Below are 24,375 nucleotides of genomic sequence, written 5' to 3'. Positions count from 1 at the left end.
CAATGGCTGTTCCGCTTAAACCTTTTTACTGGCCCTTGCCAAGTGCCTAATAGCATAACACCTCCTCGGGAACTGAGGCACACAGAATGCCCTGACTGCCCCCACTAACTTCTTTTGAACTCCCACTATGCAATCCAGTGTCTCCTCGGGAACTGTGGTCTGCAGAACCATCTTGTTTGAAAGATGAGCCTTGGTACTTTTTTTTGAAATCTCAGTAGGCATTTTAAAATGAATTTCAAAGAAGTTTCTGACCTGCTGAAAATGCAGTGGTCAGAAAATGATAGCAGGATCGTTGATGATCATATCAATGAGAATTTTCTTTCTGCCCTGACATCATTACTGCCTCAATGAGTGTGATTGCTAATCCATCCCATTGCTCACAATTGTAAGAAGCTACAGGACTTGGACACTTGTAATGGCCATAATAACCCCAATTCAACAGATTAAGTTATTTTGATGATACAAATTCCGAGTGAAAAGATAATGCACATTATCCAATGCTCCAAAAAGCAAAGCTTGTTACATCATCATGAGCATGAAAAGTGGGATAAGCAATTGTACGCATCAAAGGATGAACACAAAGCAAATATTTTATGTCTGTCTGCAGCCAATTTCATGCTATCCAACACTTTTCTGATGAGTACACTCTCCAGGACAGAATAATATGAATGAGACATAAAATAAACAGATGTTTTCCAAAAAACAGAGTATTTCCCGGTAGAAGTTTTGAACCAAACGGTTTGTGCTGCTTTAGCTATCAAGAAGAAAAAAACTATTGCTTACATTCAAATGAAGGTAGTCCGTCCATTGTCCGATTACCCTATACCCATGAGAGGACAAATTGGCAATCTGATATTGATAGATGTCGTATCGTCCAGGTGCGTCTCCGTTCTCATTAAATGTCACAGGTGTGCCAGCACTTCCTGCACGATGAATAAACATTTCAAAAAGCATGTGAGAAACAAAAGGAAATGGAACAAAACTCAAATAAGTCATTTGATTTGGGATTAAGCGATGTGAGTGTTTGTGAATGACTCAGAACCTCGCAATTAAAATTCACTTGGAACAAAAACTTTAACTCATTTTCAGTTCCAAACAAAGATATATGTGTTGCGAAACCACTTCCACATGAAAAGTAAGATACCCATATTACTTTTAGTACATGGGATAAGATAGATCTATATATTATTTAATCAGTGGTTGATTTTTATTTTACACTATAAAGAGACGATGTCAAAATAAAATGGCAATAATGCAACACACAAGTATAGCTGAAGAAGGGTGATGACAGCTATGTTAAATGCAGATTGACTCCATATTTAAATTATTTGGTATCAGAAACACCATGAAAACAGTATGTTTTTTGAAATGAATTAATTAATTTTCTCAACGAAGCAAAATGACTTCACCATCAAACTCAACTCAGAAATTTTAACACACAAAATATTGGTGGTGGGTTCAGTAGATTTTCTGTGCTTCAAGCTCAGCTGAAGCTGAAGGGTTGGAACGTGAAGTTGTGGCAATCATATTGCTGTCTTACACAGACATCAGCCCAAACCAGGAACAACAAAGGCAGTCCGTTCAATGGTGATAAGAGCACTTGTGAATGAGATTTAGGTATGCCATTCAAGCTAAGTAAATAGAATTTTAAATGAACATTGCTGTGTAACAATTGGCTTGGAAACCACTTGATCTGGTTAATCGGGTGGATTAATCAGATTTGCCACAAATCTGGCTAAATGCAAGATGTTGCTATTGGACCAATAAGACTGGCCAGGTCTGGCTGCCAGGTTATACTAAGTTATTATCACTGCACAGGAGGCTGCAATTTGGCCCTTCAGGTCCCAGGGAGCAATCTAATAACCCCATTCCCACTCAATGGAGAATAAACTGGGCAGGAGATGTTCTTTATCAGTGTGGTTTTCCTATAATATCTCATCATTATACTGAAGTAACACTTGGCCATTGAGGTACCAGGATATTCCTAGTATCCAAAGCTTTCAAAGTGGAAAGAAAGCACATTTGAATATAAATTGATTTAAGGTGTGACAAGACAGGGAGACTTCCAACATCCCTGATGACTACACGTGCAAGTACATCCAGCCGCAGCTTCTTGCAGACCTCATTTGTGAACTAGAACTAGAGCTGGATGATGTTTGGTTCATTTGTGAGATGGAGGGGTTGATTGACAGAAGATACAGAGAGGTGGTTATCTCTAAGGTGCAGGTCACAGGTAACTGATTAACCATCAGAAGAGGGAAATTGAATAGGCAGCCACTCCAGGGAACTCTTGTGGGTGCTCCACTCAGTAATAAGTACACCTATATTGTTTGGGATACTATTGGTGAGGTTGACCTAGCAGAGGAAAGCCACAGCAATGAAGTTCCTGGCACTGAGTCCACCAGAAGATCATCTATGCAGGGAACAAAAAGAGAAGGAAGAGATCTAAAATTGATTTTTTTTCATCTGTATTTCCTCTGTAGATGGGCACAGAGTTTATAGAACTGAGGCAAAACGGTAATAATGTCATGGGACATATCCAATTTAGAGAAGTGCTTGAAACAATTCAGTGTGTCCTCTCGGACCTAGTGGGAGGTTAGTGCAGAAATTGCAGGGCCCAGCTGAGATATTTATAATGTCCTCATCCACAGGTGAGGTGCAGGACAGAGAATGTTCCATTGTTCAAGAAAAACTCCAAGAGTAAGCTGAAAAATTATAGGCCAGTGAACCTGATTTGGGAAAATTACTGGAATGTAGTCTAAGAATACTGCTTTAAAAGCAGTGGATATTGTCTACATGGGTACTAGCGATGACTTTGACTCCCACATGGGAGACTGGTCCAGAAAGTTCAGTCGCTTGGCATTCATGAAGAAGTAGCAAATTGTATTCAACATTGGTTTAACAGGAGAAGCCAGCAAGTGGTTGTAGATGGTCATCTCTGTGTCTGGAGGGCTGTGACTAGTGGAGTGCCACAGGGATTGGTGCTGGGATCGTTGTTGTTAGTCATCTATGTTAATGATTTGGACACCTTTGGCGATGATATTTGTCTTCTCACTGGCCACAGGAGTAGTGCAAGTGGATTGGAGGGTGGCAAAAGTTATTCCTTTGTTCAGGAAAGGTAATAGATATAACCCAGGGAATTATAGATCTGTGAGTCTTACATCAGTGGTGGACAATTGATTGCAGAGGATTCATAGAAGCAGGATTTACAAGCATTTGGACAAATATAGTCTGATTAGGGATAGCCAGCATAGCTTTGTGAGGGGCAGCTTGTGCCTCACGAAACCGACTGAATTCTTAGAGGAAGTGACAAAAAGCTGGACACTCAAAGCTGCTACGCAGGTTGACTCTGTGGTTAAGAAGGCATTGGCCTTCATCGATCTTGAGATTGAGTTTAAGAGCCAAGCGGAAATGTTGCGGCTATATAGGCCCCTGGTCAGACCCCACTTGGAGTACTGTGCTCAATTCTGGTCATCTCATTACAGGAAGGACATGGAAACCATGGAAAGGGTGTAGAGGAGATTTATAAGGATGTTGCCTGGATTGGGGAGCATGCCTTTAAGAATAGGCTGAGTGAACTCGGCCTTTTCTCCTTGGAACGACGGAGGATGAAAGGTGACCTGATAGAGGTGCACAAGATAACAAAAGGCATTGATTGTGTGGATAATCAGAGGCTTTTTTCCAGGGCTGAAATGGCTAGCACGAGAGGGCACAGTTTTAAGGTGCTTGGAAGTAGGTACAGAGGTGATGCCAGGGGTGAGTTTTTTACGCAGAGAGTGGTGAGTGCGTGGAATGGGCTGCTGGCGGCGGTGGTGGAGGCGGATACGACAGGGTCTTTTAAGAGACTCCTGGATGGATACATGGAGCTTAGAAAATAAGAGGGCTATGGGTAAGCCTAGGTAGTTCTAAGGTAAGGACATGTTGGCACAGCTTTGTGGGCCAAAGGGATATATCCAAAGGAGTATTGTGTTGAATTCTGGTCACAGAAAGCATGTCTCATAAGGATAGATTGAGCAAGCTAGGACTTTTCTCTTTGGAGAGAAGGAAGTTGGGAGATGGCTTAACAGAGGTGCCCAAGATGATAAGAGGCATAGATTTAGTGTATAGCCAGAGACTTTCTCCCAGAGCAGAAATGGCTAATACAAAGGGGGCATAACTATAAGGTATTGGAAGGAAAATATAGGGGGGGTGTCAGAGGTAGGGTGTTTACACAGAGTGGTGGATTCATGGAATGCACTGGTAGGTGTGGTGAAAAAGGCAAATATATTAGGGACCTTTAGGAGACTCTTAGATAGGCACATGGACTAAAGAAAAATTGAGGACTATCATGGAAGTGAAAGGTTAGATTGATCATGGAGCAGGTTAAAAGGGTATCAGAACCCCATGAGAAGTTCTATTGCATCGAAGAGGGTTTACTGTGTGGGCATGGCCCACTGACCAATCCCAGCATTCTCTGCTCTTCCATCATAACTGGTCAATGATTGAAAAGTAAAACATTGAAGATGCTGATAATTCAAAACAAAAACAGAAAGTGAAATAGAAAACAAAAATAAAAACATAAAATGCTGGAAAACTCAATTACCCGGGTAGTTTTCACATAGAAGGGAATATAGCCAACGTCTCGTTGATAAGCTTGCCTGAAATCCCAACATTATTCTTCCTTCCAGAGACACTGACCAATTTGCTGAGCACTCCCAGCATTTCCTACTCTCACATCAAAACTGACCACTTATCTCCATTTACCTGAATGAAAGTCATTCATCTGAAATTCCTCTCCCCATAAGTGCTGCCTGACCTGCTGAGTACTTTCAGCATTTCTGTTTTACCCTATTCTATGAGATCAATGCTGACCCTACATTTCGTCCTCAAGAAAATAAGAGCGGGAGCATGTCATTCAGTCCCTCAAGCCCACCCCACTATTCTTTACAACCATGGTGAATCAATGCTGGCCTCAATTTCTCTTCTACGCCAGTTTCCAAAACCTGTAATCCCTCAGTCTTTTCAATATTTATCTGTCTCATCATCAAATATATTTAATATCTGGCATCTACAGCTTTCGGGCCAGAGAATTTCAGTGATTCACTAATGTCTGAGAAAAAAGACCATAAGACCATAAAACATAGGAACAGAATTAAGCCATCTGACCCATTGATTCTGCTTCACCATTCAATCATGGCTGGTCTTTCTTCTTCTCTTCCTCAACCCCGGTTCCCAGCCTTCTCCCCGTAACCTTTGATGCTATGTCTAAGCCAGAACCTATCAATATCTGCCTTAAATACACCCAACGACCTGGCCTCCACAGCTGCATATGGCCACGAATTCCACAAATTCACCACCCTTTGGCTAAAGAAATTACTCCACATCTCTGTTTTGAAAGGGCACTCCTCTATCCTGAGGCTGTTCCCGCTTGTCCTAGACCCTCCCACCATTGGAAGCATCCTTTCCACATCTACTCTGTCTCGGCCTTTCAATATTCAAAAGGTTTCAATGAGATTCCTCCCCTCATCCTTCTGAATTCCAGCAAGTACAGACCACACAGAGAAAAGTCCACACAGAGCGATTTTAAATAACCAGATCTTATTTTGTAGCTACGTCCCCTTGTTCATGACTCTCCTGTGAGTGAAAACATCCTGACATCTACGGTGTCAAACCCCTTTAAAATCAGATATTTGAATAAGGTTATCTTTCATTCTTTCAAATTCCAGTGAATAACGCCCCAATTGTTTGGTCCCTTAATAGGACAACCTGCTCATTCCCCATGTTATTTGGGTTTCCTCTGGGTACTCCAGTTTCCACCCACGGTCCAAAAATGTACTGCTTAGTAGATTGTAAATTGTCCTGTGATCAGGCTAGGGTTAAATCGGTGGGTTCCTAGGTGGCGCGGCACTGTGGGCCAGAAGGTCCTGTTGCAAGCTATATCTCTAAATAGATAAATGAAATAAAATAAAACATATCAGTTTCTGCCTTGTTCATACTCAGTGGTTGCATGTACAATCTTCTTGGTGGAGAATTCTAGAGATCCATAATCTTCTCCATCAAGAAATTCATCACCATCTGAGTCCTAAATAATCAAATGTTATGCTGAGACCTTCAAATACAGAAAGCAGCATTGTGTTTCTCGATGAATTTACATCTCATTCTTCTCAAAAGCACCAAAGAGAATAGGCACAGCCTGCTTAACCTCTTCTTGAAAACAAATCCACCCTTTCTGGAATCAGACTGTGGGCTGAATTCCCTCAGATGCAAACATATTCTTCCTTAGGTATGGAGACCAAACCTATACATAATACCCCAGATGTGATCTCACATGTGGCACAGAAAATACCATTTTCTCAGCAACCGACTAATGACAACATTTTTCAATCACTCTCCCTCCACCATTTAATAGTGTCATATATTTTGTTACTTTCCAAGTGATCCCATTTCTACCTCGGTCTAGGGAATTTTTTCAGAACATAAACAACATATCTGTTACCTCTGCCATCACCTCTTTTATGACTTTCAGGGGCAGGCTATCAGGAGCAAAGAATTTGCCTGGTTGTCTCATCTCCAGTCCCCTTAACTTTATGCTTTCAACTTTGTGTCAAGTTGGTTGAAAGATTGGTCAGATGGGAGCTTCAACAGGCCAAGACTAAATCTGGTCTATTTTTTTTGAAGGGTAATCAATATTCAATCACACGCACTGATGTGGCAACTGGAAAGAGCTCTGGTTTTATAAGGTCAAACTCCCTGGGAGAGCTGATAGTCTCAGTGGTGACGTGAGTAGCTCAGCATCACAAAGAGCAATCTGCAACATTACACAGCTGGAACAAAATGGTTTTCAGACGCATTGGCTGTAAGAGACGAGTTGCACGAAGCAAAGATTTCCTTGGTAATTATTATAGAGTTGAAGTAAATTGTGTTTGAAGTACTATCCTAGAGCAAGTCTGTTTTTATTAAGTATTTCTGTTTGCGTAAGTTGCTTCAGCAAGATTAATAAGAGGGAAAAGAATAAGCTATAAAGTAAACAAGAAATATTAAAAAATGCAAAGGTAGAGAGCAGGATGGAGAATGAAAGAAGAAATGCCGTACTTACTGTTCTCAAGGAAGTTTTAAAATATTTCATAGCGTCCTTTACAAATTGTAGCCAGTGTTGTGGAGAGCAAATATAGCAGCCATTTTGAATAAGACGACTGACATTTCAAAATGGTATCACAGCATTTGAGGTAATTGTGGCCTAATCTTTACAGCAAATGGAGGTCATGAAGGCAATGGTTATTCTAGGTTACATGCAGTGGTTATTTCACAGTACATCAATTTCAGCTTATAAGCACACTCTATTATGACTCATAGCCAGTGATGTGAATTTAAACGCTGACCAACACAGTATTAGAGCAAAATATCCACCAGCAAAAGACTGAAGTTAAAATTGATCAGATAGGTAGTAATTCATTCTTATGGGAGACTGGGTCTTTGAATTTTAACAACTCAATTCTTGTTTTCAGAAAATACCAGATCTATTGCACTTTGTCTAATATTCTTTAGCTTATGAACAACCATGGGAAACTTCCAACAGAAAGAAATGCTGAGCTTATGTGACTAGTCAGTGCATCAGATTGGATTGCTTAAGGTCAGCCCAAAGTTTGGCTGAAGCTTGCCATGCTGTTTTGGATATTGAATACAATGATGTTGGTGTTTTGTGCCAAAAAAGCCAGGAGTTAAAGACAAGCAGTGTAAGTATGTCAAAAGGAGTTGGAGACGTATCCATTGGGACAAGCCAGTTATACTATGCAATGCACCTGGCATTAAAAACATTAGAGTAAATACATTTCTTTTGGAGTATTCTCAATTGTGTGAAAGCAACACATTCGGGATAAAAGCATCATCGGGAAGCTCTTTGCAAGTATATCATTCCTTTGTGTTATATATCCATAGTGATGATAACTCACTTCCTCTAAAGAGCAACAATTATTTGTCTTTTGATAAATCCCCATTTTCAACAACTACAACTAAATCAATGGTGAAACCAATTATTATGCCAAATATTCTTGAAAAGCCATTGTTACAACCTCATGATTTTTATGAGATGCTTATAAATTGAGAATCAAGTGAAAATGAACCTATTGTGGACTACATAGCTAAACAGTTACCGTTACTCGCTTAGTTAGGGTAACCAAGGAGGTCTAATGAAATAGTTGGAAAGATACAATCAAGAAGAGGAACTAAGAGATTAATAGTTCTTTACTCCTCCATATGTATTGATTCATCATTTCAGTTTTTTTTTTGGAAACACCTCATTAATTCCTCTGTATGTTTCTGAAACTCCAGTCACAGATACCGTGCCGGGTGGTCCTACCTGGATTCCTGGCATCAAACATTTTAGAATGCAGCCTAAATATCTTGCAATTTACTGCTGCTAGTCGAATACTGATTGCACAGTGGTGCCAGAAATATTTTAATTTAGTTTTTGTCAGAGTAATACTCAAGCTACACCATTGTATTTCAAATTACCTTCAACCAGTCCCTTTGTCTTTACACTATTTGTCACACACCGAAAAGTTTAGTGTAATTTTTGTATTATACTGTAGGAGTATTTTCCCCAGTAAAAACAAAAATATCCACTAAAATCCTCATATATAACAGAAAGGCACATTAAATTCACCTTCAGTTTTTCAATGGAAACAAAGATATAACAGAGCAGGATGGAACTCAAATAAAGGGAATGGAAATTAGCAGCCACATTAGAAAGAGACACAGACACAGCAGCATATGAACAAAAGCAATTGCACACATTATCTGGTGATATAGGAAAGGACACACTCCTGCAGGCAAGGTGATGCTGAACATTTCTAAAAACACTTTTCATTGCACTGTTCAGATGCGTTAGAAAATCTGGTTGCCAGAACAAGACAACTGCAGACGGTGGCATTCACGAGAGAAGAAACCAAGTTTGGTATTTTCTAGTAATAAGGAAAATGTTGGAATCAACTATTAGGAAAGTGGTAAGGGAGCATTTGGAAAATAATAGCTCAGCTGAGAACAGTTGATATGGATTTATGAAAGGGAACTCCTATTCGATAAATGTCAGTTTTAAAGAAGTTGTGGCTAGAAAACAGATGACAACAAATCAGCTGATGTGTATTTAGACTTTCAGAAGCTCTTTAATGAGATGCTACACAAGAAAATGTGAATCTAAGTTAGAAGTTATGGCATTAAGTGTAATACTTGGTATGAATTAACATTGGTTAAAAGAGAGATAACAGAGTGTGGTAGTAAACGATCACCCTTGGTTTGATAAGTTCTGCAGCCCTAACTATTCACAACCTACTTCCATAATATGTATGGAGAAATCAATGTAATATATCCAAATTTGGTCATGATACAAGTGGGATGACATGGTGGATGGTTTGGAAGGTGCAGAAAGACTTCACAGAGATAGTTACACGTTAAGGACTTGTCAGATGGAAGAAACTGAGCTCATATAGTTTAAAAGGAAAATAAAAATGCAATGCAGCTTTGTAAATGGTGAGGGGCTGAAAGGCACTGCCATTCAGAGGAATCTGGGTGACCTTGTACACCATCGAAACAGGCCATGCCATATCAAAATAGAAAAAGAAAGCAGAATGCAGAATACAGAATGCAATGTAGCAACTACAGAGAAAATGCAGTGTAGGCAAATAAAAGGCAAACCAGAGCCTGGAAAATAATGATGAATTGCATCAGTCATCTCTGAATCTGAAGGTCATAAGACAAAGCTTCACTTCAGGTTTTGGTGCACCACTCTGGCTGTGTCATTGTTAGAATGGATATCATTCAACGGTACCGTTCATCCTTCTTTACCTAATCAAAGTCTAAGTCAACATCTCAAGGGAGACAGATCTTTGGTGACAAGCAATTCTAACCACAGAAGTGAAGGGGTGACTGCAGCCATCAGGCACCTCATGCACAGGAGCACAGACGAACAAAAATGAGGATATCCACCCTGATGTCACTCCTGAAAAAAGAAGAGAAGGCTCTCTGCTTATCACCGAGCCAAAATCATATAATTGAGATAAGTTGTCCTTTGTGTGTGCAAGTAGATTCCAAGTTGGACAATGAAAACCAGATACGATTGTGAGGAAGGAGGAGGATGCAAAAAGTCACCAGGAGAATTTTGATGAGCTGGGTTAATGGAAACTTGACAGATGCAATAGAGTGAGGAAAAACGTGGACCCATGGATTTTAGTGCATCAAACAGAAAAGCAGAGCATTCTTAAATGGTGTAGATCAAGTAATGTTGATGCTTAGCTACACCTGAATATAAGACACTGCATCACTGTTTTGAAAGAAGCTGCAGAAGGTTGTAAATCTAGTTAGCTCCATCTTGGGCTCTAGCCTACAAAGTACCCAGGACATCTTCAAGGAGCAGTGTCTCAGAAAGGCAGTGTCCATTATTAAGGACCTCCAGCACCCAGGGCATGCCCTTTTCTCACTGTTACCACCAGGTAGGAGGTACAGAAGTCTGGAGGCACACACTCAGCGATTCAGGAACAGCTTCTTCCCCTCTGCCATCCGATTCCTAAATGGACATTGAATCTTTGGACACTACCTCACTTTTTTTTTCCATATACAGTTATTTCTTTTTGTGCGTGATTTTTAAATCTATTCAATATACATATACTGTAATTGATTTACTTATTTATTATTATTATTTTTATTTTACTTATTATTTTTCTCTCTCTCTGCTAGATTATGCACTGCATTGAACTGCTGCTGCTAAGTTAACAAATTTCACGTCACATGCCGGTGATAATAAACCTGATTCTGATTCTGAGGGCTGATGTGCAGGGAGGCAAGCAACCGGGAAGCCAAACGGCATTTTGACTTGCATTACGGGGATTTAAATGTGGATGCAAAGATGTCTTCTGGGACATTTGGCAAAACCGTACCTGGTGTTCTGTATAGTTTCCTGTATACAAGTTTCCTTGTATACCTGACTCCTAATCTCCTGCTATTGAGAGAGTGCAGTGAAGATTTACCAAACTGATATCAGTGGTGGTAACTGTCCTGCATGAGGTGAGATTGACTGAAAGTTCAGAAAAATATGAAGTGATCTAACTGAAACAAAGAAATCTTAACTAGGCGCAACATGCTGGTGGCTGGGATAATATTTCAATGACTAAGGAACCAAGGACCATTTATCTAAGAACAAAGAACGTTTATGACTGAGAAGACAAAACAAACAAATTCGTAATGAGAAGGTGGTTAAATTTTGGCATTCTGTACTCAGGGTGGCTCTGGATGTTTGCTCATTGAGTTCAGTCAAAACAGAAATAAATGGATTTCTGGATATTAGGAGAATAAAGCAACACTCAGTACCTGTAAAAAAATGGCACTGAGGTGAAAGATGGGCCATTATCTGACAAGTGAAGAGACAAAATTGTCTACTCCTTGCTCCTTCCTCTTTTCTTCATGCTCTAATGTTAACATTAGCTGGAAACCAAAGGTAAAGTATTGCCTGTGACGAGTTCCATAGTGCTCATGGGGATACAAAAGGTGCTTTCTTAGTGTTTCTTCTATCATAGGCCAAGTAAAGTACATTACCTAATTGTAAAGCCTCAATGGATTCTGAATGATTGAGCCAGAGTAAAGTATTACAGGGTGAATCCAGCATTTCTAATAGACAAGTTAAGCAAGAAAACACCTGTTTTCTGAAGTGAATTCTAACCCTTATTGATCTAGCATCAATTTTGTTAGCTAAAAACAGATATGGCTTTAACAGCAGTGGTATTTCACTGGTTGATTTAAAGTGGATAACTTGCCAGTTGTTTGTAGACTTCATCTTAGTAGCTCCAGTATGAAGCTGCACCAGTTTGAGAATGAGGCCAGAATTATTTTTGAAGAGCAAGGAAGAGTTGGTGTTCAAATCCCACTTCACTGCTGTACACAAGTCGTAGTCTGTGAAGGAGGGTTGAACTGGAGCATGGTTAATCTTTGAGCTTGTCGACGTCTCACCATCATGGCCTTGAACATAACAGAACTGGCTGAAGGAGCTTTGATTACTATTATAGGAACACACCAAGAGAATGTGGGAACAACCATGTGAACCTGAAGGTTAGATGAACTCGGGGGTGGGACTCGTGTGGATCAGCAGAACAGGAGGTGTGCTGCAGTGAGAGGGGCCTGCGCAAACCAAGATAAGCATTTTAATGCTTGCTCTGTTCAGTCCTAATGAGTGTAGATAATTGGAGTTTGTGTCTTTTGGCCTATCTGAGCCAATTCCAAGAACCTTTTGGTTTAACGTAACAACAGGGTAACGTGATTTTGTGACCAGTGCATAACATTGAGTCAGAATTCATGAGTAAAAGTTTACAAAATGATTACGGTTATAACTGAAATCAAATTAAAGATATAATCTTAACTCATTTATATAATACAATTATCAACATGAAAACAAGTAAAACAAATCAAATTGAAACTGAGAAGCTTCAAAATTAAAAATTGTTGCAATTATATTTGGTAAGGAAATCCCACTGAAATGTTAGAAATTCGCTTGAATATCAGTGGTATATCTTGGTTCTTCAGTGAACAGTTGTACAGTAATCTTGCATTTCAAGAATGCTGGACAGTGGAGGTTATAGTCTTATAACTGGGGCTAGTGGGATGTAAGCCAAACCCAAACTCACCTGCTCCTTAGGAAAACAATGGGGAAGCTGTGAACAACACAGCTTAAGGTCTGATCAGCAGGAAGCTCATGGCAGTTTCAAGTGTTGCAAAATTAAAAAGAAATGTTCAAATGAGAAGTAGAAATTAAAACTGCACAGATCCAAAATTGGAAGCACTTACCGCTGAAGTTTACAGCTCGAATAAACTGAAGCAGTTCCTTGCCATCTATGGAGTTCATTGAAGGGCAGAGGCCAATGTAACCAGGGCACAATTCTTTGTGCATATTGTGCAGCGCGTGTGCCATGGAGTACACAGCATCAATGACAAACTGTACTTTTCCCTCCTGTTCATACGAGGAGTCTCTTCCGATTCTTTCCAGCCCTACAACAAATCATTAAAAATTCAGCATTCAACACATGAATTCTTTGGTTCAGTAAAAAATTCTAATGGCTTTTAAACTTCACTAGAGTGGTACACTTCAAGACTATTTGACTGTCAAGTTCGACCAACTTACAGTTAATTTTTTCTTTACCTCGACCAAAGTGCAGGTGGCACTTGCTCCATATTTTGATACCTGTTACCACCTGCTATTCAAGAAGTGACAAGATCATCAATGTCCTTGTTGGTAGCTCATTGAGGTGAAGTTTAGTTAAGTGTGCACTGTTCTAATTGTGCAGGGCCAGGTAAGATACTGTTACTTTCGATAATTACTGCAACAGAATCGAGAGTTGATATTTCACTGAATATTGAAAAGACTTTATTTCTTACATCTTTCACAACCACAAGGAGTAAAAATCTTTCCGTTATGTCTCCATGTGCAATGTGCAATCATAGTAATTTATAATAATTTATAATAAATAGAACAGTCAGTGTAACATAGAAATACACTCAAATCAGTGTGAGTTCATCAGTCTGATGGCCTAGTGGAAGAAGCTGTGCCAGAGCCTGTTGGTCCTGGCTTTTATGCTGCAGAACCGTTTCCTGGATGGTAGCAGCTGGAATAGATTGTAGTTGAGGTGACTTGGGTCCCCAATGATCCTACGGACCCTTCTGCTTTGGCTTTGTACTTTCCAAGATGGCCAATGGGACCCTTGAAGGAATGCCAAGCTTTCCTACACGGGCAATTAAAAGTATCTGAAGTGCTAGGATGATGGGTATTCTGTGATGTAGTGTGTACTTTCTGCTGCTTTCATTATTACATATTAAGAGATGATTGGCTAATACTACAAGGAAAAATATTTCAACAATCAACACTGTGAGACAGGATGCATCAAATTCTGTTTCTGATTTACACAGCATAACACGTGAAAGGATAATGCTTTTGAATTTATTCTAAATACTGTTACAGTATTTTTAAAAATTGCTGACATTTATTTAGCACTGTAGTTGACATCAATACCCCTTAGGTGGCATCTGCCCCAGAATAAAAAGTCCTTTTGACACCTAGAATTTGTCTTTCGGAATTTGCTGCAAGTCCAAGTCTTGCCATTAAATGTATTTCTTATTGTGAAGTAGGTATTACATGTACAGGTGAACTGGGGAGGGGGGTTATGCTCCCAGGAATATCTTCCAAAATACAGAGCAATTTTAACTGCATTACCAAGAAATGAACGCTAGAAACAAAACTGACTCAAATTTCAAGACAGAAATTCCTGTATCTCAGATTTTTGGCAGTGATTTGTGAATTAAGGGCATATTTCCATGACTCAAAGTGCCTTGACACTGGGGATGTCTGTATTGTAAAAATTCTTTGTGGCATGCACATTGTACATACTTATAAGAATTGCCCATGGAATCCTTTAAGGTATCGCTGCAGATAACCTTTCCAATAGAAGTAAAAAAAAATATGCTTGCCTGGAAATTTAACACCATTTAGAACCATCAAATGTACAATTTAAATGTGGTAGCACATATTTTGCTTATGTAATTCATTTAAGTGAAAAGAGTTTTCATTAAAGAACTGAAATTCATCACATTTTTACACTACATAAATTTAAAACTATTATTTCCCGTTCTTCTTCCATCTCTATTTTTTTCTCTTACCAGTGGCATCAGAAACAAAATTGCTCATTTGGTCTTTATAATACAACACCTTACCTATTGTAGAAATAAATCACCATCCCACAAACATGCATTGAGCACATCTGTTACAGAATCGCAGCTTAATAGTTCTCAGTTGGCAATAATTCACTGCAATTTTAGTTAGTTTGCATTGCACAGGTTTCTGATGTAACAATGATGTTATGAAAAGATCTCTAGCAACTCTGGTGTGCATAAACATGCAATGACACTTGTCGTCTTCTCTTCCACTTCTCAATTTGTTTGCATTACCGCTTTTTAAACTCTGATTTTATAGCTAATGACTTAGATAGATTCCCTATGGTTTAGTTGTTGGAATTTTAGTTCATATTTTTGGATAACACTGGTCAATTTGAGTGAGTGTTTCACACCTTGTGGGTTTCAGCAATAAGCTGCTTAATTTTGTTTATTCAGGCTTCTTCCAAAAGGTATGCATTGACAATATCTTGTACTGGAGATAGAAGCTGATAGTGTGAGCTCTCAATATCTTGTATGTTCTGCCAAATTGGGGTGGTGTGGGATGGGGGTGGTGTGGGAGTACAGAAAATGTCTGGGATGGGAGGGGTCTTTGATTACATTGATTGCAGCAGGAAGCGTAGGCAGAGTCCATTGAGGGGAGGCTAGCTTTCATGATAGAGTGAATTGTGTCCACCTCCCTCTGCAAATTCTTGGGGGCTTGAGCAGAACAGTTGCCATACCATGCCATTATGCATCTGGATAGAAGTAGTAAGCAGCCATTGACCCCAGGGGATCATGGGTTTGTAACTCTGGTGGACTGTGTCCTCTCCAGGGCACAAACCTGGGCAGGAATATTTGAAGAACCAGCTATTGCCCATGCAGCGGGTTCCCCCTCTCCATGTCACTGATGTAGTCCAAGGGAAGGGCAAGTGCTGATACAGCTTGGCACCGGTGTCGTCGCAGAGGTTACCAGAGTGAAGTTCTAAACAACATCAAACTGCCTTAGGGACCCTGGTTCTGGATTTCTTCCTCAGTGTTTAGTTCTGAAGCATTTCCCATGGGTGGTATGGCCACAAGGCAGTGGAGGTTTAAAATCAGAGATTTCTTTCTCCTAGGCGGGCTGCCATCCAAGGCTGATGAAGTAACTGGTTTTGAGGCACCAGTGGTTCACCTTTGCCCCTTCTCTTGTCAGTAAAAACAGTTTCGCCAGGCCTAGTATCTAAGCCACACATGAAGGCCAGGAGTTGTACTTGTTTATCAGAGGCTGTTAGAGATGCACACCATTTGGAGCACTTTATAGGTAGTGGGAACTTATCCCCACTACCACCCCCGGCTATGACAACCTTAGGAACTTGCATTTGGATAAATCACATTAAACACCCAGTTTTCCTTTTATTTTCCTTCTGTTTATTGCATAAATCGTGTTTGCCTAACACTCTATTAGATATTTAACTGGATTACTAGTTCTTACATTAAGCCATATTGTCCAAGGACCAGGAACAAAGAGGGAATAACTTAAGACTTAGCCTCCACCAATTTTAGCTAATTAAGCTCCCTTGGATATTCTGGTCTAATTTTTGTACAAAATGCATATATATTTATAAAGGAGTTCTCTTTGATTATAGTCTGGACAATGATCTTACCTCAACTAGCATCACTCAAACAGATTACGACTACATTGTTATCAGCTTTCCTCTTTACAAAAGTTACTTCTGTTCAGAAGTATTTTACTGTAATATATACTCAGTGGCTACTTTATTCGGTACAGGAGTGGAACCCACTGTGGTCTTCTGCTGCCATAGCTCATCCACTTAAGACACAAAAATACAACTGCAGATGCTGTGGATGAAAGAATACGTACACAACGCTGGAAGAACTCAGCAGGTCAGGCAGCATCTGATGAAGTGTCTCGGCCCGAAACGTTGGCTACTCTTTTCTCACGGATGCTGCCTGACCTGCTGAGTTCTTCCAGCATTGTGTACGTATTCTTTCATCCACTTAAGGTTTGACGTATTGTGTATTCAGGGATGTTCTTCTGCACATCTTTGTTGTAACACATGGTTATTTGAGTTACTGTCACCTTTCTGTCAGATTGAACCAGTCTTGCCGTTCTCCTCTGACCTCTCTCATTAACAAGGCATTTTAAATGACTGAACTGCCGCTCACTGGATGTTTCTTTTGTTTTTCACACAATTCACACAACTCTAAAGACTACTGTGCATGAAAATCTTGAAGTCTTTTCATGCTTTGAAAGATGCCATTTAAATGTAAATCTCTGCATCTACAGTAGATTCCAGTTAATTGGGGCAGCTACTTACTTGGACCAACTCTTAAAGAACAAAAATTAATCAAGAAAATTGCTGTGATTCTCTTCATATTTTTGGGACAACATGTCACTTAATTGGGGCAGGAGACTGTCGCTGAACATGTTCTAAATAGCATCAGTCGCGCACACTTGTGTGGCCGTTCAACGCTACACCATCCTTAGAGAAAACAGCTTTTAAATAGTGTTAGTTGCATGTGTTTTTATTCCAAAAGTAGTGATTTTTGTCACTGATAGTTGACGAGAAATAATCAGTAAGATGACTCTGAAGTTTCAAGCATTCAAGCTCAGAGATGCCAGAAATGGCTGGGAGTGAAAATGAAACAATTTCACTACTTCAAGAAGCTAATAACTATGAAGAATTTGAAGGATCAACAATAGTCATGGAGTCATAGAAAAGTGCAGCACAGAAAAAGGCCCTTTGGCCCATCTAGTTGATGCCTACTCTCATCATCCTCCACTGGGACCATAACCCTCTATATTTCTACTACCCATGTACCTATCCAAATTTCTCTTAAACGTTGAAATTGAGCTCGCATGCACCACTTGCACTCTGGAATGTTGCAATTAAAATGAAGATTTGAAGGATACAATTACTGATAGCATTGCATGAAAGCAATCCATAGTCTGTGCTGAATTAGTTAATTGCATACACTGCATGAATTCCTCTGTCGATAACTATTAGTAAGTAATACACAGTTTTATAGTACTATAGCACCATTGGTAGTAGTCTAATTAGTTCAGTATTTCATTTAAATACATAATTTGCTACTCAGTTTGTCCTTCCTTTAGATCTTTTTACAAATGTTTGTAAGTATTTCCATGAAATTTTGGCTAATTGGGGCAGCCGCTTAATTGGGCCAAAATGTACTGGTCCTGATGTGTCCCAATTAACTGGAATCTACTGTGTTTTCACTTTTTCTTTTAATCAGAGACTATCAACCTCTTTTCTTAATAAGCCCAGATTAATTTCTTCACACAGTACCAATTCTGTAAAGTCCTGTAGTTTACTATATAGTAATATATAGTCCTATACTATACAGTTAATGTAGATTACAGAATCGATCAATGTAACCAATCCTAGTAAGGCACTTTGGCTTCCAACCCAGCCACACTTCAGTTTTTAGATTCACTGTTTTTTTTTCAAATCACTCCAAAGTCCTGTCACTCCATTTAACTGCAACATTCCCCACTTTACCACCTTCAAGGTCTTGCTGCTCCTCCCCATCATACTACTGCTAACGGCCTTTAACTAACTCAGCATGAAGCTCCAAAACCTCTGCACTTTTCTATCCTCATTTGTCAGACATAGTTCCTTAACCTCTAAGTGATTTGGAGTCAAACTGCTTGTAGTGACACCCCTGTAAAGCACTTAAGAACATTTAAACCTTAGGAATAGAGGCAGATGTTGATCATTTAGTCCCTGATGCTTGTTTCATGACTAGTCTTTAACCTTGGCATTACTTTCCCATATCCAATAGTTCCTTAAATATCCTCATCTCCATGAATGTCTGATTGAATAAACTCAGTGACTAAGCTTCCACTGCCTACTTGGACAGAGAATTCACTCCAATCGGATGAATACATTTCTCTTCAACTCTTCCCTGAATGACAGAACCCCAACTCACTTTGCTTTGAGATTGCAACCTCTGGTTCTAGACTCCTCAACCAAGCAAAACATTAACCTGTATCTATCCTGTTAAACTGCATTTTAATTTGTATGCTTCAGCGAGATCATCCCTCTTCCTTCTGAAATTTTGTCATTGCAAACCAAGACTAGGACGACCAGACCTATACGTGGCACCATTGACATACTGTAACTATGTCAAGTTGCTACATAATTGCATTATGATTTGTACAAAGAACATTTGTATTGAAGGTTAAAACATCAATTGCTCTCCAGATTGCTTGCTGTGCCCACATTAAGTTTCAGTGGTTTTTGTACAAGGACACCCAGGTCCCTTTCAACATCAGCATCCAGGTGAAGTTTTTTTTCACCCGGTCTATGAAACTGAAATAGCCTGCACTCTGAAGTTTCGCTACTTCTTTATCCTTTGTCATATGCCTCCCCTTCAAAGGCCTTCCTTTGATCTTTCCTTTGGTTGTGAGCCCTTATTCATTTTCCACTCAATAACTAAATCATCCTTCTTTGAAGTTCCTTGAGATGTTTCACAACATCAAAGGAGATTCTTGACTGCACATTTTTTGTTGATATTAACCTTCAATGGTTAAAATTATCTGCCTTTTCATTGTTATTTTATGCTGCCTGGTCCTTCCTATACCATCTCACCCAATCTATTTGATACCTCTACGACTCCTATTCAATCCCTATACTTGAAATTTTTAAAAAAAATCAATGTTCTGCACCATTTAGTTTTAAAACTATCTTGCATTATGTTCTGAAACATTACATTGGGATTCCTCCCCTAAGCCTAGAAGCCCATGTTTTGCCAGTTTTTCCTGATGTTTAAGACATCAGGAACCTGGATTCAACCTCTTTGTTCAAAGCATTCACTTCAGTGCCTGCTAACTAGGTTGATAAGAGTGTCAAATCAATTACCTTTATCTCCACTGATTAAAGTTCTACAGGTAGTCCAACTTTAGGCTACACCATCTCAGAGCGAGCAGTTATTATGCTGGAGAGACAGCAGCAAGACAGGGCTCCTCATAGCCAATGTTCTTCCTACAGCAATCTGGGTCATCTGTTGGAGGAAGGTTCACTGGATAACTCTGACATTTGGCATGGCCCTTTGAACATAGCAATCAACCACTACCGATGGAGAAATCCTGGCTTTGCTTTCCATCCAGTTGAATTTATAAAGTCTGAGATTCCACTGTAGGTCCTTGGTGTTAAGTGTCTTGATCTACTGTGATAGAAGTTAAGATGTCAGCTATCACTGTATACTTTTCGTGGTCAGTGAGCTGGCTAATGTCATGCTCGCCACATCCTCGCGGGAAAGAATAGATTCTTACCGTCTGGGCAGGGTCTACCAATCCTCCAATCTATGCTTCTTGATAATGCGGGCAAGCTTTGCCGCAGTTGTTCCAGGCCCTTAATTATCTCCTGTGCATCCCCATTGATCTTTTACCATAGGTTGCCCTTATGAAGCCCTCAAGTGGATGAAAATTTACGTGGTCTGATTAGTAAATTCGAGTTGTAGTTGGAAAGTTGTTAAAGGATATTGATCTGTTAGATATTTTGGAAGTTAAATTTGGGATGGAGTTTCATTAGGACAAGTTTGAAATCATACATTTTGGGAGGTCAAATGCCAGAGGAAAGTATAGCACGACCCATGGGAGTATTGATTTACAGAGGGATCTTTGGTTGCCAGTCCTTAGCTCCCTGAAAGTGGCAAAACATGGGTCTAGGACGGTAAAGGCGGCACAGGGCATGCTTGTCTTCATCATTCACAGCATTGAGTGTAAAAGTTAGAAAGTCATGTTATTGCTGTATAAAACATAGTTTGGGCCACATCTGGTATAATATCTGCAGTTCTGCTTGCACACTATAGAAGGGCATGGAGGTTTTGGAGAAGGTGTGGAAGATGTTCACCAGGATGTTGCCTAGAATGGAGTGAATTACCTAGGAGAGATTTCACAAAGTTTCCTCTGGAGGACTGGGCTGAGTGGTGATCTGATAAAGGAAATGAAGTTAGGAGAGGCTTAGATAAGCAGACAAGTCAGAGTATTTTTCCCAGGATGACGATGCCAAACATTAGAGGGAAAGTTGAAAAGGGAATTTACAAGCTAAGTTTTTTTCTTACACACAAAGTGATGTGTCTGGAACCTGTTGCTAGGGAGATGTGGACAAGATATCATTGCAATGCTTAAGAAGCATTTAGACAGACAGGGAATGGAGGGATATGGACCATTGGCATCATGATCAGCACAATTTTGTGGGCTGAAGGACCCGATCTTGTGTTGTAATTTTCTATATTCTAATTTCTCGTGTAACTTAGCCTTCAAGAAAGCTGGAGAGCTGGAAAGCAAGCTCCTCTCTCACTACCTTGGCTATAGGCCACATGGCTGACAACTCACCACATGCAGGTTCCACCGATGAGCAAAACTCTACTACACAAAAAGTCTATATGGTCTGTGGGAATTAGGTGTGGTGGCTTTGTCTTTTTCTTCCTTCTCTGCTGGGCAAATGAACTTTTCAACTGCTAAAAGTCATTGACTGAAATGTGAACCGGAATTCGCTTTGTCCATGTCGCTTGATCTGCTTGATTTTTCGAATAAAGGTTGCTTATAAAAGTGTGGGCTGATGCAGGCTCATGTTAGGCACTGTTACCCACTCACGAACAGTATGTTGAGGAACCGATAATAGTGTAGCCCATATTGGCTGCTTGAAGTTGTCATCCAAATGAGTCACCAGCACAAGGCTGGGAGTTTCACACATCAGAAGCAACATACATCCATCACTTTCAGCGTTCCTTTTCAGACTATCTCAACTTCAGCCACTAAATTCACAATGTACAGTCTAATATCAGGTAAGTGCTCATATATCTAGATTAAAAACTTAAGCTGAAACGTTCAAGTGTTACTATAAGGTACATGGTGAGAAGTAATTTGCGGGAAGTCTGTCACTTCTGTCAGAAACAAATGAATCAGTCATTATGTTATCAACACACACAAAATGCTGGTGGAACGCAGCAGGCCAGGCAGCATCTATAGGGAGAAGCGCTGTCAACGTTTTGGGCCGAGACCCTTCATCAGGTTTGTGGATCTGTGCATTATGTAGAACAGGAGATTGTATTTAAAGCAAACATAAAATCATCCTTTTGCCTGTGAAGTTATTTAGAGTGGTTCTTAGATGCAGACTGTATGTCTGTTCAATTTACCTGATGTAAGTCCGTGAACAGACAGAAAAGTTCCAATGCAGGACTGTGGTGAAGTAACAACTCTGTATCAAAACACTGAGAAAAGGCTTCAGAAATTTCTATCGCTAAGACAACAGCGACATTCTCAACTTTCCACTTGCAATAAATTATCTCTTTCGAGATAATAAAGAAAGACCCAGGATCTCTTGCCTGTTCAGTGCCTCGATACAAGCTAAATTGTAGTGTTCTACTCTTTAGAGTTTCAGTTCAACAAAGTGCAAAAGGACATACAGCAGCCTCTGTGTGTCCCATACTACAACCAGAAATTGAGCTTCTAGGCAATATTCTGAATATTTTTCAAATGCTGTTTTCTCAGTTTGATCAGGCACTTTCTTTACTTCAGGTCTAACCCCAAATGTTAGAAAACTGTTAATTCTAATAGACCTGATTTTTGCTTTGCACACAAAATGTTGGTGGAACACAGCAGGCCAGGCAGCATCTATAGGGTGAAGCACTATCGACGTTTTGGGCCAAGACCCTTTGTCTTTGGGTGTGTTGCTTGAATTTCCAGCATCTGCAGATTTCCTCGTGTTTGATTTTTGCTTGTTCATTTCCAGTTTTTTTTAAAGATTTAAAGATTAGCTTTATTTGTCACAGGTACATTGAAATGTTGAAACATAGGGTGAAAATGTGTCACTCACATCAATCTGCGGATGTGCTGGGGGCAGCCTGCAAGTGTCACTTTGCTTCTAGCGGCAACATAGCATGCCCACGACTTACTAACCAGTATGCTTTTCAAATAGGGGCAAAACCAGAGCACCCAGAGGAAAAGCACACTGTCACAGAACGAATGCACAAACTCCTTACAGACAGCAGTGAAACTGAATCCTGACTGCTGACACTGTAACACATTATACTAACTGCTATTCTACTATACTGCCTACTTCCATCATTTTATATGAATGTAGATTTTTAACATGTAAAAAATTCATCTGTTGTTAAGTTTAAACATGAATTGCAATCTAGATTCCATATATCTTCCAGGATAATTATCCATCTTTCTGCAGATACTGCCATTTGGAAAATGCAATTGGAAAAATTTCCTGTGCGGACTATTTCCTACAAGACATTAGGACGTCCCAAATTCCAGGGTAACTGAAATGGCTGTTTTGCTATAATTACAGAGAGGTACTGTGAGGTCAGTCATTTTGATTAACATATAGGGCAGAGTTGCGATAAAAATTGTCAAAATTAGGATTGTGCAGATTCACAGCCTTTCATGATGTACTGCCAAGTCTTACTGAGTCAGACTAAAAGCACACCAGCAATCACCATCTGCTCTTCCTTAACTATTCAAGCTTTTACTTTGAAATATAGTCCTACTGACTTTAATTCTGATGGTGCTCCAGACTTCAATTCCAATTGCATTGTTGCCTTTAAATTTGAAAGTCAGTTGGACCACATGAGGAGAGCAGCCATTTTGTTTTGGTGGGGTTTTTCAGTCAGACTGAAACACACTTTCACAATCCTGTGTTGGCATTCCCTTGTCTGTGCCATCGTAAATTATCATCTGTAAGTTTTGGCTTAATTCATAGAAGAGAACTCTATTTGAGCAATATTTTGTTAATATATGTAAAAGTTTATTCTGGATTATCTGTATAGTGTTTGACCTGCCTTGCTAATTTAATGAATGTTTACATGATACGAATTTTCACGCATACTTTAAATCTTTGTTTACTCATTTTGTGTATAAGTTTTGGATATTTCACATGCAACTCTAGCTCATATTTTCCTAATTTCTTATGAATATGCTACTTAATTGTCCTAAGTTTGCTGCATTAAGTACTTATGACATATTTCTGATTTGTTGTCAGTCTTACTGTTACTCAATTGTATGTTTGCATTCTGCCCGAATAAAGCACTCAGAGTTTAGATGCTATATCCTGACTCCCTTGTTCAGTTGAGTGGAATTTGGCTACTGCTGAACTCTGTACTTCCTATTTTACACACAAGGAGACGAGTACATTATCTGTCAAATCTGCTTCAGCTAGCAGAGCATGACATCAATTATAACAGAAATTAATAGAAAATTTTGGATAGTCAATTAGGCAGGTACCAAAGAGCGTTTAATATTCAAAGATTGTTTCATGGGGAACACAAACGCCATCCAAAACCATTTCTGCCATACCCATTCACTCTTCACAAGTCAATTTCCCCTGCAATCTGCAAGGTAGTGAAATATTTGTGTTTTGTAATCTGTAGGTAACATCAACAACAGACAGAGCGTGCAGGCTGTCTGATTCCTTTATTCTCTTGATATCTACATCAGCAGCAGACAGCATTACATTCTGCTTCATTGCTGAACATCCTCTCATGGAGCAATTCTTTTTTTGTTTCCAATAGTCCGAACATATGTCAGTTGTGGCCAACCAGAAAATATTCAGCTAGAGAGAGATGAATCCAATGACGCTCACAGATTGAGAAGCCCCTACGCCCCAGTGCATCGACTGTGCAAAGCTGAAAAAAAATCACGAGCTTCATTATTGCAGCACAAGGGGCCATTCCAGATAT

The 24,375-nt window shown here is 39.7% G+C and overlaps 1 protein-coding gene across 4 annotated transcripts in view; it reads right to left on the bottom strand.

The window, feature by feature from the left end:
- Window positions 1-24,375, bottom strand: part of LOC140734715 (metabotropic glutamate receptor 8) — a 402,709-nt gene that overhangs the window by 62,031 nt on the left and 316,303 nt on the right. For all 4 annotated transcript variants that reach the window (XR_012100592.1, XM_073059083.1, XM_073059085.1 and 1 more), the window contains 2 exons: window positions 12,805-13,005; window positions 784-923 (listed from right to left, as the gene is read on the bottom strand). Coding sequence is in view for 3 of the 4 variants with exons in the window: in XM_073059083.1 (XP_072915184.1) it covers window positions 784-923; window positions 12,805-13,005 (341 nt within the window). In the remaining variant the exon portion in view is untranslated. The remainder of the gene's footprint in view (window positions 1-783; window positions 924-12,804; window positions 13,006-24,375) is intronic.

This window comes from Hemitrygon akajei, chromosome 10 (genome assembly GCF_048418815.1).
Source record: "Hemitrygon akajei chromosome 10, sHemAka1.3, whole genome shotgun sequence".
Lineage (NCBI taxonomy): Eukaryota > Metazoa > Chordata > Chondrichthyes > Myliobatiformes > Dasyatidae > Hemitrygon > Hemitrygon akajei.
This window is presented reverse-complemented; position numbering and strand designations above follow the sequence as displayed.